Below are 16,716 nucleotides of genomic sequence, written 5' to 3' on the forward strand. Positions count from 1 at the left end.
TTCAAAAGATGTGAGATTTATGTTCTAATGCCTATGAATTCCCATTAATTGTTTAAAAATGATTTTCTTTATAAAAATAAAACTACTTTATCAATTTACATGATTTTTGGAATATAATATTTTTGTTTCCATCACAGGTACATACATTGCACATATATCTTTTTTTTTAATTAAGGAGAAATTCTGGACAAAAACCAAAATTTCTAACAGGACGTTTTATTTAACCCAGAAGAGGTAGCATGCTCTTGTTCCATGAGTTTTTAACTGGCACCAAAACCAACAGAGTCTATGTCACCTTTTCCTGTTGAGTGAGGTATGGCTGGTTTGGGTCTTGTGGAGTTCTACAAGGTCCACCTTCTCAGGCCTTTCTATCTTTTGAGTAGAGTAAATTTATTACTTACTGCCAAAGATGCCCTAATCAGGGAATGCCAATTATTAACAGACCAGAGTGCTCCTCCTTTAGGAATGCTGGCTTAACTCCTCCCAACTTCTGACCTTGTGTCATATCTTCCTGCGGTGGGAAGGAAGTAAATACCAGCAAGCCCTTGTTCCAACAGCCATGATTGAGTAAAAGCCTAAAGCAATTCACAATAGTATTTAGTATCACCCACATTGAGGATTGAACCTTCAACCTTGTTGGGATGGCACCCCTACAGATTCTGACCATGGACTATTCCTGACGTCACTTCCAGTGACTAAGTTCTGCTTTTCAGCAGTCTAAACCCAAGACTCAGAGAGAGAGAGACAGTCGTAACTTTACTTTGTTCTTCAGTAGAGTTCCGACTCAACTCACATCGTTTCTGTATTTTCTGTTTAATATATTTTTCATTTCCAAGTTTTATCGTTATTCTTTGCAACATTTACACCATAACAAACCTCCAGAAGAATAAAGAAGGATAATTCAGTTCAAAGTGACACTCTTCTGGAGGTTGAAGGTTCAATCCTCAATGCGGGCGATACTAAGAATACAATTGCGAATTATATGCTTCTACCTGATCATGGCTGACAGAACAAAAACATTCCACTCGGATTAAATAAAGAGTTCCGTTTGAAATTTATATAAGACTACACTATTACAAAATTCAACAAAGATTTGAGTTCAACAAGATAAACCTGAAGAAGGTCAGAGGTTAGATAAGCCGAAACATTGTGAGAATAAAACTCAAGATGGAAACTATCCAAATAATAAGACAGAAAATTAATGTTTGTTGAACATCATTGAATCGGCCAAATGATCCAATCAGATTTTTAAGAACACAATTGATTCGAAACTCAAATCATGAAAATATCATAGCCAATGAATCCAAAACGAATTTCTCTTTCTCTAAGAAAGTTATTAACGGCTGGCATTTTCCAACGTCAATTACATGTCTATTGGTCAGTTTCTGCTTCTTTGCTTCACACTCATGCCTCATTTGATCCAAAAGGTCAGCAGACAATGGTTCCAACTTGCCTGTAACCAACTCGCAGTCATCACGAAACGTTCGTTGGTGGTCGAGTGAAGAAAATTCTTTGCTTAAGTTTTGCAGATAAAATTGCAGCTGTTGCAACCAACGGGCAACTTTGGTTGCACCGAGTGACACATCAGGTAGGATGAGGACATCATCTGGGAGACGACTGTACAAAAAGTGAATAATTGCTGGAATACAACTGACCTCCCTACAGGGAAAAAAAAAAAAAAAGAAGAAAGTTAACGTTTTTTTCATAATGCATTTATGCTTAAATATTCAACTTGTTAGAATAATTTGCTCCGGAGATTTACGGATTTAGGGTTGCAGAGTTGAACGTTTTCAACAGTGTCAGACTCATAAGAATGCTAGATGTCGAGGGTTTGAATTTTAAATCCAATTTTGATCACTAAATATTAGAAGAATTTAAAATAAGGAGTTAACGTTGGATATTTTGTAATTTAGGAGTCGGACCTTATACTTTTTGACTCCACAACTGATAAAAACTGAATAATATTGAATTAGTTGGTCTCAATTAGTTGTGTTCTATAAGGTTCAGTTGAAATAGGTTAGTTTTCTGTATTTAAATTTAACATTCAGTATTGACGTAACTGAGTAATTTCCACAAGTCAATTTTTTTAGCAGATGCTGAAAGCAAATAAAAGTCAGATTTAGCATAAACTATATATCTATAAAAGTGAGAATGTGTGTGAGGACACTTTTCAACTGGTGTATAGAGTATTCAGACATGTGGAAAACTTTTTAATCAGTTTTCATCCGGAAAAAAAGAAAAAAAAAAAAAGGTCTGCTAAGGGGTCAAAATTGTAAATTGATACTGGGGGGAGGGGGGGGTTATCAGATTTTTATCTGTTTGTTAACTGTTTCACGACTGCACGTGTGCAAATCGTTTACGTTATGCTAAGAATAAGTAGGTTTGAAAACACTTTTTAAAGATTGTGTCAAGCTGGCCTAGTGGTCATTGTACATGACTCACTATCTTTAGTTTTTGTTTTGATCTCAGCTCGAGTATTTTTTATATTTACAAAAAGTGATATTTTCATGCATGTCTCAGTGTTTTTTCATTTTTCTTTTTAACTTCATTTTTCTTTTTAACTTCATTTTTCTTTTTAACTTCATTTTTTTTTTTTTTAAAGGAATTTACTGTTACGTATTAAACGTAACATTAAATTCCTTTAAAAAAAGCATTAAACTGGGAACATCTAGTATGAAAATAAAGTTTGTCGTCATCAGCTTAATGTCAGTTTTACATGCTGACAAGTAAACAACTTTTAAAAATCGACTTCCAAACTAATATCTTTGACCAGATCTTCATCCTTCTTTCTCTCAAGTTAATCATTATCACTTTCTGCCACGTTCTCCCTGGTTTTTCTTTTGCCATCTGACTTTGACCTCAACTGTATTACCCAACCCTAACCCAACAATTCTCATTGATGTTTTCAACAGGATCATCCTAACAAAATCTCCCATTTTACAAACATCTCTCTATACCGTCCAGATTTAATCCTCGCTTAAGGTCATCAGATTTAAACCTCACATCACACATACCATTTCTATCCATGCAACACATATCTCCAACCATCACTGACCAGGTTTTACTTCCATACATCACACTATACACATGCCTAGAGACTTCTTTTGCTAATGTGCTTCTAAGGAGTAATGGCAAAAAGTTCCGAATTCAACAAAAATCATTTCTTTCTTGTGCAACAAATAACAAAAGCTTAATAAAAAAAACTTATCCAAATATACATTCTCTACATAAAAAAAATTAAAGATTCTAACCAACAAAAACATTAAAATTAAAAAAAATTTAAAGATTCTAACCAACAAAAACATTAAAATTAAAAAAAAAATTAAAGATTCTAACCAACAAAAACATTGAAATAAAAAAAAAAAAAATTTCTTTCTTGACCCGTTACTCACTTTTGACACCCAGACTTCTAAGGCGATGGCAGTTAGAACAAAAACAAAAGGTTATGAATCGAGATGACAAATCAAGTTAGGTTGTTTTTTTAATTACGAGGAAACAAAAATTTTAGGATCAATTTTGTATGGAAGCCAAATCTAGAGAATATGTCATGACACAAAGTTAAAAATCACGAAAAGGCAAAAATCTGGCCTCTAAAATGTCTGTTCACAACATCCACTCAATTTATTCTTGATAAAATATTTTATTAAGAAAATTTTAGTCTCACTCTTGTGAGAGCTATTGCTCTCCAAAATAAACTTTCAGCGGACATCTTGTGTCGACTTTTCTGTACAAGAAAGTTTTATTTATTAATTGAGGAGACGATCAATGACAATCTATGGGTAAGAGCGATCAAAGCACGACGATGGTAGCGATTGTGGAATAAGACAACAAAGAGAAGCAAGAGAATCGTGCATGTCATAAAGAAAAAAGAAAACGTAATTCGCACGTTAAAAATACGACGAGAAACTAACAAATTATGACACACCCACACGCGTTTGTTGCGTGTGACAATACGAAAAAAGACAACAAAATCAATCAACATGCGAAAGTCACATAAAATACAGTGAGAAATAGCATGTATAAATTCATTTTTAGTAATGAAAACCTTGCAGATGTCTGAATAATGGTAAATGGAAAAGGAATATAAACAAAGACAAGAATTATTTGAAATCTCTTTTCTAAGCAAGAATTAATTTTTTGTGTTTAAACAGGAAACAGTTTAATTTTTTTTTTTTTTTTGGTTCTCCAACAAAAAGAGGGTGGACCTGTAAATTCACCCTTGTTCGTTCGTCTGTGTACACTTTTCTCAACTACGCCTTGGAATTTTTTTGAAATTCAGCACAAACATTAAACATGATATGAGTTAAAAAGTAACAGAACGGAGTTTCCGGGAAAACTCCAGTTGTACCCCTAGAGATGACTTTTGGGTTAAAATGGCTAAAATTGACACTTGTGCAATTTTTTTTTTTTTTTAATAAAAAAAAAAAATAAAAAAAATTGATGTCTTGGATTTTTATAAGACTTTCTGAAAAGTTGTAACTAACTGTTGCAACTGATTTCTATATAATTTTATTTGTCTATACTCCGCGATAACTCTTGGGTGTGCCCTAGGAGCTCTTTTAGGACTAATAAAAACACTCAATTTTTGGGACTATTTTACCATATCTGTCCAAAATTTTCTGTGTATGTCTATTTAGCAGTTTTGCATGGTGCTGAACTCAAATTTATATATCTTAAGGCCTTGGGGACTTTTGGGCTAAATAGTGGGAGGTGGGGGCAAATGATGGACTTAGTCATTTTTTTTTTTTTTTACTCGTCTTGTAAACATTAATAAGCTAAAGAATAAACACTGAAGAAATTTGTTGACAATACTTTGGTTATCTCCAGACAAATTGGGAATAACCAAATTATTTAGTTTTGTTTTTCTTCTGGAGTAAAAAAATAAATAAATATCACTTTATCAACAACATATAATCAGATCAAGGAAGACATCTGTTCTTTAACGATCCCACTATTTCAACTCAGACAACATTATAAGAAATTTATTTTTGTATATTACACTAAGAAAAAAAAAATTACAAAATAAAAATTTCATTACACTAAATACACCTGTTAACAAAAGTTGCACTGCTTTGAACAATTTACTCAATTTGTATCCAGGAGATCCACCCACATCAAATAAAGTTGACCAGACTTTTACCTATTCATGCGCAAATAGATTAGACAAAGCATGCATGAGTGGTGCAAGCTTTACATTGAAGCATTTACTCAGTTTGAACACAATTTGCGTAGCAATGAAACGATCTGAAAATGTATTAGGTCATCTCTCGCCCCTGTTAAAATATGTGCACAAAAAACAGGGTAAAACTAGGTCAGGACTATAAAACCAGGTTATAGAGGGCAGTGATACTTAAAGGGATCCCTAACGACAGCTTGTGTACAGAGAGAAAAATTGAAGTGAGAAAAGATTAGTGATCACTATTGATAATCGCCACCCAAGCCTATGGTCATGTGATCATCTCCTTCAACCAGAAAATTGCTACTACATGCACATCCATGGTTACGACTGAAATACCTCTATGTGCTGACTAAAAAAAGACAGTTAAAATTTAATAGCCGATAGACATAGCATTCTTACCTTTTCAAGAGCAACCGATATATATATATATATATATATATATATATATATATATATATTATTATTATTATTATATGGGAAAATTAAAAGAATAAGATCGATTCTTTAAGAGGAGACTTATCAGGATCATGCAAAGCTCAACGAATTGCTTTGGGGCTTAGGGTTAGGGTTATATAAAATATGAAGAATGAAAAAAATGCATATAGATTTATTCAAAGCTTCTTTCTTAGAACTGCATGACTGTGGAACTGTTCCATTTTCCTGCTTTCCAACTGATTACAATAAAGTCCAACGTGAACAAGTTCTTGAGCCATCCCCTTAAGTAATCCAATTTACTAAATTTCCACAAACGATTAGTACGAGATTTTCTCATTGACTACTTTAAACTCATTAACCCTTATCCTTGAGTGGCCTCCATGCTTTGATAAGTGGTGAATCCTTTGTAAAAAAAAAAAAAAAAAAAAAAAAAAAATTTTTTAAATGTTACATCAATTAGGATAAGGAAACTCTTTTTCTCTTCATATTATATGTAAAAGGTAATTTTTTTTTTTTTTTTTTTACACAGTGGTCACCACTTATCAAGGCCCGGAAGCCACTCAGGGATAAGGGTTATTGCAAGTACATTACGTTAGTGCGGAGATTTGATGAAGTGTTTACTTAAGGGGGCGGTTCATTAGGAATTAGTTAACGTTGGACTTGAACACATTCAAGTTGTAGTCAGGTGGGAAGCAGGCAGACGGAACAGAGTTCCACAGGTACGCAGTTCTAAGAAAGACGCTTTGTTCATGGAATCCACGTTTTGATTTAGGCACAGATAAAGAGTGGGGGAAATTTTTCACAGTGGATTCGGCTAGACGGGTGTTTCTCGCGAAAGATTGGCGAGGGGGGACCAGAGATTGGAGTTCAAACGAGCACCTGCCATGGAAATAATGATAAAACAAAGAAAGGCTCGCAACGTCTCTTCTGTGGAAGAGAGGTTGCAGGGTAGAGAAAAGGGCATCCCCCACTAAGCCACAAAGTCTATTTTGTACTCTGTCAAGGCAGGATAGGCTGTTTTTAGCAGCTCCTGTCCAGATGTGGCAGCAGTATTCCATCCTTGGACATACTTGGCTTTTATATAGATAGAGAATTGCATCAGTAGTGCGATATCTTCTGGAGCGGTAGAAGGATCCAACCATCTTTCCAGCGACCTTGGCAACAGACTTGATGTATGTGTTCCATTTCAGATCAGGAGTAAAGATCAAACCCAGAAGCTTGTCAAAACACGGGGCTTCTCCCAGACGAGAGCCATCCATCCCAATTGATGCCAGATGGGGATCAGAGCGTTGATGATGTAAGGATAGGAGTTTGGTTTTAGATGCATTAAAGGTAACCAGCCATATCTTCCCCCACTGAACCACGCGCTCGAGATCAGAGGAGAGAGAATCAGAGAGAACTTTGTCATTTACAGCCTTTGACGTGTTGCCATAGATGGTCTTGTCACCAGCATAGATGTCAACGAATGATTTAAGTATGTGTTTAGGGAGGTCATTGATGTAAATCAGGAAGAGAGTTGGGCCCAGGATTGACCCCTGAGGAACTCCAGCATTAATACTGCAGGCCTCTGATCCACATACAGTACTGTTTCGCTGTACCACAACTCATCAGTGCGGCTAGACATACATGTGTGTGTGGCGGATATAAAGATTCAAAATGAATTCTGGGCAAATATTCAGCTAAAACAATTGGACAAAACGTTTTTGTGCAAGTGACTTCATCCCTCCCTATATATATATATAAATGAACTCATTTTCCCCCCATCTGATTTTGACCTTAATAGGATTGAAAATCAAGACATTTCATGCAAATGTAATATGCACAAACTGCAGCACAATATCTTAGGTATGTTATAGGCCTATTACCTCTACACTTCCTCGATAATCGTGGATTCCTATATTTTTTCTGGTGAGAGTCCACAGCAAATCGGTTAGAATCAATGGAAGTTGTAAAATCTTTTCTCTCTAATAAATTCCTCCTACCCCTGCTACCACTTACACCGTTGCAGATCCGTTCACAAGGGACAGTATGAAGAAAGGCTCGTAGTTGCTTAAAAAAAAAAAAAAAAAATGGAATGGCATTTTAACGTTCCTTTTCGTTCTGTTTTCTACTGGGTGAAACATATTCGCTTTATTTTGTTTTGTAGTTGATTAAAAAAACTGGAATGAACTGGGTGAAACGCACCATTGGATTTAAGCGAATTGAAGGGTTATTTATGCCCCCCCCCACACACACACACTTTTCGCTGTGTTTTTCGTTTTTGTTTTTCCGAACACGTCCATTTTTTTCCCCTGATTTATGCTTTCTGTTTTTCCGATGTCTTTTTAAAGAAGTTTTACGTTTGTTCGCTGTTTGTTTTTTGTTTTGGTTTTGCCGATTTTTTACAGGTTAACATCGTTTTTATTTAGACAGATATTTAAACAGGGTTATTTGTTCGCTTATTCTTTACTTTACCACCACCCCCTTACGTACACACCTCTAAATAACCAGGCAACGCCGAGTACCCCCGCTAGTATGTAATAATTCTGCTTTTAACCCCCTCAGTTCGATTGTAACATTGCTGATATGCTTACACTAAATGAAAGATGTAAGTCATCCAAAATTAAATTTTAATACAACTTTGTAAACAAGCAGACAATAACCGGTCGTAGACCAAACAGTCAAAATGACCTTTTGGTACAACTCTGGCTTCAGGAAGCATCTAACCACTGAGCTGAGTGTCGTCAGTAAAGAACTCACTTTTCATCGCAACCCATCACATCACTACCCGGTCAAGAAACAGATTGTTTTAATTGCATAAAAGAAGGGAAGATGACACTTTATAACAGCATTTCTTTTGGTTGTCGTTCAATTTGTGAGGCACTAATTTATTAAGTTTTTTTGTCTTTCCAATCTATCAAGTGGTTGAAATTTTTTTTTTTTTTTTTTTTACAGTGGTCACCACTTATCAAGGCCCGGAAGCCACTCAGGGATAAGGGTTATTGCAAGTACATTACGTTAGTGTGGAGATTTGATGAACTGTTTACTTAAGGGAGTGGTTCATTAGGAATTTGTTAACGTTGGACTTGAACACATCCAAGTTGTAGTCAGGTGGGAAGCAGGCAGACGGAACACGTTATGTCTAATTCAGAAGCAAGTTCTTAAAACAGTTGTGCGTGGATTAGTTTTGACTAAGGCTCTTAAGTGATCGTTTGTCAACATCCGATGGTCAACCACTACGCTTATCATCTTCAAGACTCGTCGCCACCACAGAATTCCTTAAACCACTATTGTGCTGTGTGTTCAGTAGTAGTTCCTGGGTCAAATGATTCGTTGATATCGCAAGTTGTTTCAGCAGCTTTCCGACTTAACTTGAATTGAAATAAGAAAATTGTGCGAATTTGCTTTTTTGCCATCTTGTATTTAATGTTCTGAAAAGACGACACTTGTTTTAAAACGACTGTAATTTAAACAATTAGATAGAGCGAGACACACCCTTTAAAAATAATATATAAATAAAGGTAATGAATCCTGCTTTCCTAACTGCTGGAAAACTGCTTCTGAGGTACCAGTTTACAAGAATTTTGGCGAAAGAACCGACCAATTAAATTATCGCCCCATTAGCTTCCTCCCTCTTTTCACCAAAATATTTGAACCCATAATTAATCAAATTCTAGTCCACCACCTTACAGTTGCTAAACTTCTGTCCAACCATCAATATGGATTTAGGCAAACTCATTCTACTGCAGATATTCTTACTGTAATCTCTGAACGTATATAACGTACTGGATAAGGCAGGAGAGGGGAGGGAAGTGGTCCTAGATATATCTAAGGCTTTTCACAGAGTATAGCATGGTCTTCTCATGAAAATCAGATTCTATGGTATTATTGGACGAATACTTAACATAACTAAATCTTTCTTAAAAAAGAGAAAAATCCTGGTTGTCCTCGATGGTCATACGTCTAAACAATATGATATAAATGCGGGTGTATCTCAGGGGGTCGATTCTTGGATCTTTATTTCTGATATTCATAAATTACCTCCCTGATAAAATAGTCTCTGAGATGGGTATATTTGCTGCCGACACCACGCTCTATAACAGGCATGTGGGGAAAACGAATGAACACGTATCCAAGGCAACGGCGGAAACCCTAGAGGAAAACCTCCAGTCTGTAATGGAATGGGGTCAAATGGGTGGTAAGGTTCAATGGTGCCAAGATTAAGTGCGTTTCTTTTAATAATTACCAGAAGCCTTCTCAGCCACCATTAGTTATGGCTAAAGATACATTACCTGAAAGAACTTTGTTTAAACTCCTCGGTTTAACGTTCACAGGGAACATGAGTTGGAATATATACATCAAGAGCATTGCCAAGACTGCTGCTAAGAAGGTGGGTTCTTTTTACCGTGCTAAAAAGTTACGCCTAAAAATATCCTGTACCTCTACAAAGCCACCATTCGACCATGTATGGAGTATTGCTGTCACATTTGGGTTGTCTCTCACTTGTAGACTAGTTCAAAAGAGAGTCACCAAACTAACCTGTTTTACAATTTTAATGCTGGATGCTCTGACGAACTACAAACCCTTGTACTCCCTTGACGTAGATACACCCAACAGACAACAAAGATCCCCAGATGTAAGAAAGTCTTCTACTCTAATAGTTTCTTCCCTGATAGTAGCCCCCTACATCAAAGTGACACTGTGCCTTGTTTAGGGTGAAAATGTAATTAAAAAAAAAAAAAAAAAAAAAAAAAAGGGGTATTATAACAAAAACTTATTTGAAAATACATCATTCGAAATGAAAATAAAATTCTTCGCAACCTAATAAATGAAATAAATGCTGCCAAAATACAGATAGTACATTAATGGAATAAACTCGTAAACTAATTAACTGATTATTAATTTTTTTTAACAGCTTTAAAGTGTAAGAGTGAGTGATGTGGACTATATTATTATGATAGGTGGGATGGGTGGGGGGTCAGAATGTCACCTTCAAAATAAATATACTTACGAATTCAAAGACTACTGGAGAGATTTTTTTTAATAAAATTTGGAAAACAGAAGATATAAAAAAAATTGTAATAAGTCTTGATCTATTTTTGAAGAGAAATGTATGTGTGTGTGAGGGGGAGGTATCTACTCTTTGAAAATTAATTTACCATAAACTTTGCTCTTCATAAGGAGTAAAAAAATTAGCTTAAAAATGTCTCGATTTGGGAGTTCATTTTTACCTGTATTATTCCATCTGGTGTTATAAATCTCAATCCGGGTAATGCCAGGTACACTCGATAATTTACAATAAAATTAAATGAAAATTCTTACATTTCATAGTATTTGTCCCTTTCAAATCTGTGGAATTTTCTTATACAATCTAAGCTTAAAGTTTATTGCTCGCTTTTCAACCCCCCCCCCTCTTTCCCCCTGCATTCAATACAAAAACATAGATGTGAACAATATTGTCCCAGTTCACTATTTGGGAAAACAAAGACATTTACTTTCCGTTGTACATAAGGATACACAATGGCTTGTTTCATTTAATCTTCTTAAGATTCAGCTTGTGTCTTTCAATCATAGGTGTGTCCCTTTTTTTTGTTTTTAGATTCTTATGAATGGCTCTGCTCAAGGAGAACTCAACCGAAACTTTCTTGTTCTTTCTCAGTATTATTCTTTTTGAGTTCATGTTTTTTTTTGTTTTGTTTTTTTGTTTTGTTTTTTTTAATTTTATTTTATTTTTTTTTTAATTATTCAATTTTCACCCCAAACAAGGCACAGTGCCAGTTTGAAGAAGAGGGCTACTATCATAAGTTGCAGGGATATTATGAAGGGAGATGAGTAGCAAGATATCTGTTCACATCCATCCATTCCTTCAGACTACAGGGTGGCCCCCCAAAACAGGCCCCAACTCTAATTAGGCCCCATTTCTTAATGTTTTGTCCGAATGAAATGAAACTTTGGTCATAACTAGTTTATTATATTCAAAACATCACATCAAAACAAAATATGTTCTAGATGGCCTCCATTTAGCTTTTGTTTTTTTGGTGGGTCACTCTGCATTAACAAAATATTTTCTTTATATCTTCAACCATTAAAATAATAAAATAAATCATTAGTGAACATTACAAAACCAGAAGATGTATTTAATTTTCAGTCATAATATTTTATTCATATTTTTTATGAAATACTCATCAGAAACAAAAATATATTCCTCAGAAAAATAGTTGAAAAGATTTTGTTTTCCTTGGAATCGAAAAAAGACTCAGTAAAAAAAAAAAAAAAAAAAAAAAAAAAAATGTTGATAAAAGAAAATGGGGACATTTAAAGTTTGCAGAAACCTGAGAACACTTAATTATTGCAGTGTTTATCGGCACCTACCACAAAGAAAAACCATTGAATTCAACTCGTGTGTGGAATTAATCTTTTGCTGCCATCTTTTATTATTGAAAACTTCTCTCTCTCTCTCTCTCTATATATATATATAACTAGCAGGCCGGCAGGTGTAGCCCGGTCATAAAATACACATAAATATGATATTTAATTTATGCAGATTCTGCATTTATTATTATTAGAGCCAATCATCTACTGATTATATTGTATCCAATATAGTAAAAAAAAAATAAAAATAAAAAAAAAGAAAGAAACTGAGAAATATGCATGTGAGTATTGTTGTTTTCTAAAGAGTTCATTTCTTGTAAGTATAAAAAAAAAAAACAACTTGAGCTGAGATCGAAACCAAAACCTAAAAACAGTGACTCAAGTATGATAACCATAAGGCCAGCTTGCCACACTCTTCAAACAAAACTATCAAACCTACTTATTCTTAATATAAGGAAGTTTACATGTGAACTATTTGCGCATGCACAGTTGTGAAACAGTTGACAGATAAAAATCCAATCACCTCTCCCCCCAAGTACTAATTTTTCCATTTTGACCCCTTAGCAGCCCTTTTTTCTGGATGCAAACCGATTAAAAAGGTTTCCACCTATCTGAATAGCCTACATACCAAAATTTCAAGTCTAAAGATCAAAAATTTGTTGAGTAGATAGGTTGAGAAGTGTCCTCACACACACACACAAATTTTTTAACAAATAAAAATATGATGCACATCAACTAAAACTGATATTCTCAGGATGTGTTTATCGATGAAAACGCCATTTCAAACTGAAGCATGAGCGGACAGTCGACAGATGTATAAAGCTGCGTGAACACATCTAAAAAAGTTGGGTGTTTCATAACACGCTTTTAGTGTATTTTTTTCTTTAATTTTATTTGGGTGGAGTAATCGCACAGTTTTGGGGGTCACAATGACTTGTCACTTTAGATGTGTTGATGTTGGAGGGGAGGGGGGTACTAACGTTTCAGAAAATAACTAACCTTTTAAAAAATTTTTCTGTTTATCAATCTGAAAAATCTCTCCTAAAGAATTATTACTTCAACCTTCCCCCCTCCTTACCTTAAATTTATTTTTAACGCATAATTAAACAATACTGAACAATTATTACTGAATTATATTGAGTGGAAAAAAAGAATTATGTGAGCACAACAGCTTCCGATTGGTAAATTTTTTTTTTTTTTTTTTTCTCTCATTTTATCAATAAAACCCTAAACTCCCACTTGGAGATGAACTTGTTTGTTGTTTTTGGTAAAAAAAAAAAAAAAAAAAAAAAAAAAGGAAAACAGTAGGATGTCTATAATTAGCAATGGTTGGGAGGGCTTAAATATAATATCCTTTCTCTTATTTTTTTGGTGTATTCTTTTTTTCTTTCTTTTTCAGTATTTTTAGTTGCCCCCCCTCATCCCATCATTTACACATTTGTATATTCTTGGCACAAATAAAATTAAAACAGATTGAATGAAATGCAGAATTGTGGTGAAAGTGCATTATAGATTAGCAAGACGCTCCAAATTTATTGTCCTTGTGCTTAATTTGTTTGGTTTGCTTTATGCCATATCAGCCCTTTTCAGGTGACTTAATGCAAAATCTGATAATTTTGGAAAAAAGATTTTATGCTTCACATCTTCAAGTATTCTTGTTGTTTGGTTTTTTATGGCATCATATAAACTTCTTTTTTGGATTCGATCATTTTGGCAAAAAGTTTTTATGCTTTAAGTTCTTTATGTCTCCAAATATTTATTTACTGTGTTTAGTTTGGTGGCTTTATTTTGGGTTTTGCACAACATAATTGAGTTTTGCAAGGGCAAAAATAAAAACGATGTTTGTGTATTTTAGGTCAGGACGCCAATATCTTCAAACAACCTGATCTGGTAGCACAAAACAATTTGTTACAAAAATTTTATAGCAAATAAATATTCAGCTACTGACTAGCAACGAAAAATAGAATAGAGCAGATTTGACAGGCAAGAAAGTTGTGTGCGTGCGTGCGCGCAGTCTCTTAGAAGACAGAAAGCAAAAAATTGGTTAAGAAAAGCATCGTTACCAAGAACGCAAACAACCGCACAAAAATTGAGAGAAAGCTTAAATTTCAAAATGGCCGGTTGCCATCAAGATCCTGCACCCCCCCCCCCCGTCAACACACACACAAATTGGAGGCGGGGGGGGGGCGTTTTGGTAGAGAGAAAAGAAAAAGGAAAAACTTTTGAATAAAAATTAAATTCTTCAAAGTGGTAACAGTAACTCAAGGGAAAAAATACACAACGAAATAGAATTTCCTGAGTGTGCAACAAAGCATTGAGTATGACCTCATTATTGAATAACCTTTTGCCGGTATACTAAAATCTATATAAAGCAGAACTACTTACCTGTCTCGCACTGATAACCTGCACACTTATCAAAAACGTCTTTAAGCATATCACACACACACACACACTGGGTGAGATTGTCCGTGTGTGTGTACACACGGACAATCTCACCCAGTGAGCAAATACTGAACAAATCAAAACAAACTTATAAACCATCTCTTTAACTTAATAATTATTGCTCTTCGTAATTAGAATAGAGCTCTCTTGGCAATCAATTATGTAAACAAGTATGGAAACATAATTTCCCTTATTTCATGGTGACCCCAAACAAGATGTATTGTCACTTGAACATAAGGAGCTACTATTTGGGATCATGTCTAACAGGGGATTGTGGGGAGTTGAGTAGCCAGATGTCTGTTCACATTACATTTAAACTTCTGCATGTCAGTGCAATCAGAGAAGCAGGAAATAAGGAGGGAATTCCAAAGTCTAGCAGTCCAACTATTAGAGAAGAAAGCTTTCTGACAGATTTCAGTGAAGGGGTGGAACTTTTGTGCTTATTCGGTTAGTTGGGAGTATGTAGGCCAAGAGAGCACAAGTGCTAAGAGTTCATAAAAGCACATTTGACTTTTTTTATTAAAAAAAAAAAAATAATAATAATGTATCAATAACATGAAAATGCTTAAGTAGAAATGATCTTTTGTTTCAACTTGACAGACGTTCACTTTACTGAACTTATCAGAGAACTTACTTGGAAATTGGCCGACTCCCCCCCCCCAAAAAAAATTAGTTAGCCCATTAAAAATTCTACACATTAAGTTTCCAGAATGTTAGATACAGAACATAAGAGAAATAAGATTCTTTCTTATTGTTTAAAAATTTAATATGGCTGTCTTGATAGGTTGAAAAAAAATTGAAATGGCTTATCACAATAATGGCATACATACGGACATTTTTTGTCAATTACATTCGATAATTCGACATCAGAGAACTCATTCTGCTTCATTTGACTTCATTTGCATAAAATGTTAAGACCAAGTAATCTTCATAACGATTATTCCTAAAATATATTCAAGTTATAATTTTCTGATGTCTATCCATTTATAAATTTGAATTCTGAACTTTAACCAAAGAAGACATCAGCAACATAAAAAACCTAAGTATCAAGATTACTTAGTGACTATCATCAACGTTCCCCCCCCCCTCAAAGTGTAAGAAAGTTAAAAAAGTTTTTAAAAAAGGACAAGGAAATAAAAGGAAAAGAAATAAGAAAAGAGAAAAAGAAAAAAAAAGGAACACTTCATATTATAAGGTAAAGGATCAAGATAAGTGGAGTAATCCTGCTAAAAAAGAGTTACACTCTCTCCTACACTTACGTTTTACTTTTTTTAAGGCCAAATAGTTCTTAATGATAAAAGTTGATTATCAGTAATGGTGGAAGTTTGGCAGAATTTGATTATTAAAAAAAAAAAAAACTTGTTTACATTGGACTTGAAAACAACCATGTTGTAGTCAGTCAGGAAACGATTGATCATTCATTTCATATTGTGACCCGATGGGGACCAAGCGATGCCGAGTGACTTTGCTAGTCGACACGAATTCAGAGGAATTCGCACGGCTGAATTCTAATGATGATAATGGTGGTTTGATGTTGTTTTAAACAGAAATGTATGGGGATTTTGTCAGAAAGAAAAAAAAACAAATGATAATTGTTTTTATCTTATTGCTGTTATATATCTGTTAACGAAAAGGTTGTTTTTAACTCCTACTTTGATAAATTAACACCTCAGTGCAATGAGGGTTAAAAATTGGTATAGATAAAGAGGGAGGAAATTCAAAAGAAAAAGGAAAGGGAGTACAAATTAATAGGATAAAAGAAGAGAGGGAGAGGAAAGGAAAAAAAGAAAGAATAACTCCAAAAAGGTGGAAGGAGGAATTTGATAAAAACAAGACACTTGGCCAATTGGTGTCTTCTTTTCGCTCTGGCAGTTGATCCCTTCCCGTGGACTGACGGTAGATGAAGAACGGAGAACTTGGTAAAGGAAAGAAAACTGCCAGCCCCCAAGTTGCATGACTAGGCCAGTGTGTAACTATTATTTGTAAAGTCGAAGACAATAATCAATTCTATGTTAAGAAAAACCAATTAAGTTTTGACTTTCTTTTCTTTAATTGGAAATGCTGTTGTGAATGCAATATATTTCTCCGATAGCCCAGGTGACGGTTGGAAGCTGATTTGAAAGCGGAACCGGAGAACGACCGATGATGACAGCAAAGACAAATTCGACCACTAGACGAAACCACGGGTGACGCCACAGAAAAAACTTTTCTTATTTTAAGTTTGTGCCGAGCAAAATGAATGTTTACTCTTAAGTTACAGACTTGCATGAGTTGTCTATAAAAAAATTGGGTTTGCTAAGGGCATAATA

At 34.6% G+C, this 16,716-nt stretch overlaps 1 protein-coding gene across 1 annotated transcript in view; it reads right to left on the bottom strand.

Moving 5' to 3' along the window:
• Positions 1–324: 324 nt before the first annotated feature.
• The window catches only part of LOC145260438 (uncharacterized), a 138,295-nt gene continuing 121,903 nt past the window's right edge, over positions 325–16,716 (bottom strand). Inside the window, exon 8 of the mRNA XM_080118452.1 lies at positions 325–1,659. Within this exon, the coding sequence (XP_079974578.1) occupies positions 1,517–1,659 (143 nt within the window). The 3' untranslated portion in view covers positions 325–1,516. The remainder of the gene's footprint in view (positions 1,660–16,716) is intronic.

This window comes from Euprymna scolopes, chromosome 3 (genome assembly GCF_053919585.1).
Source record: "Euprymna scolopes isolate OS-2025 chromosome 3, ASM5391958v1, whole genome shotgun sequence".
NCBI lineage: Eukaryota > Metazoa > Mollusca > Cephalopoda > Sepiida > Sepiolidae > Euprymna > Euprymna scolopes.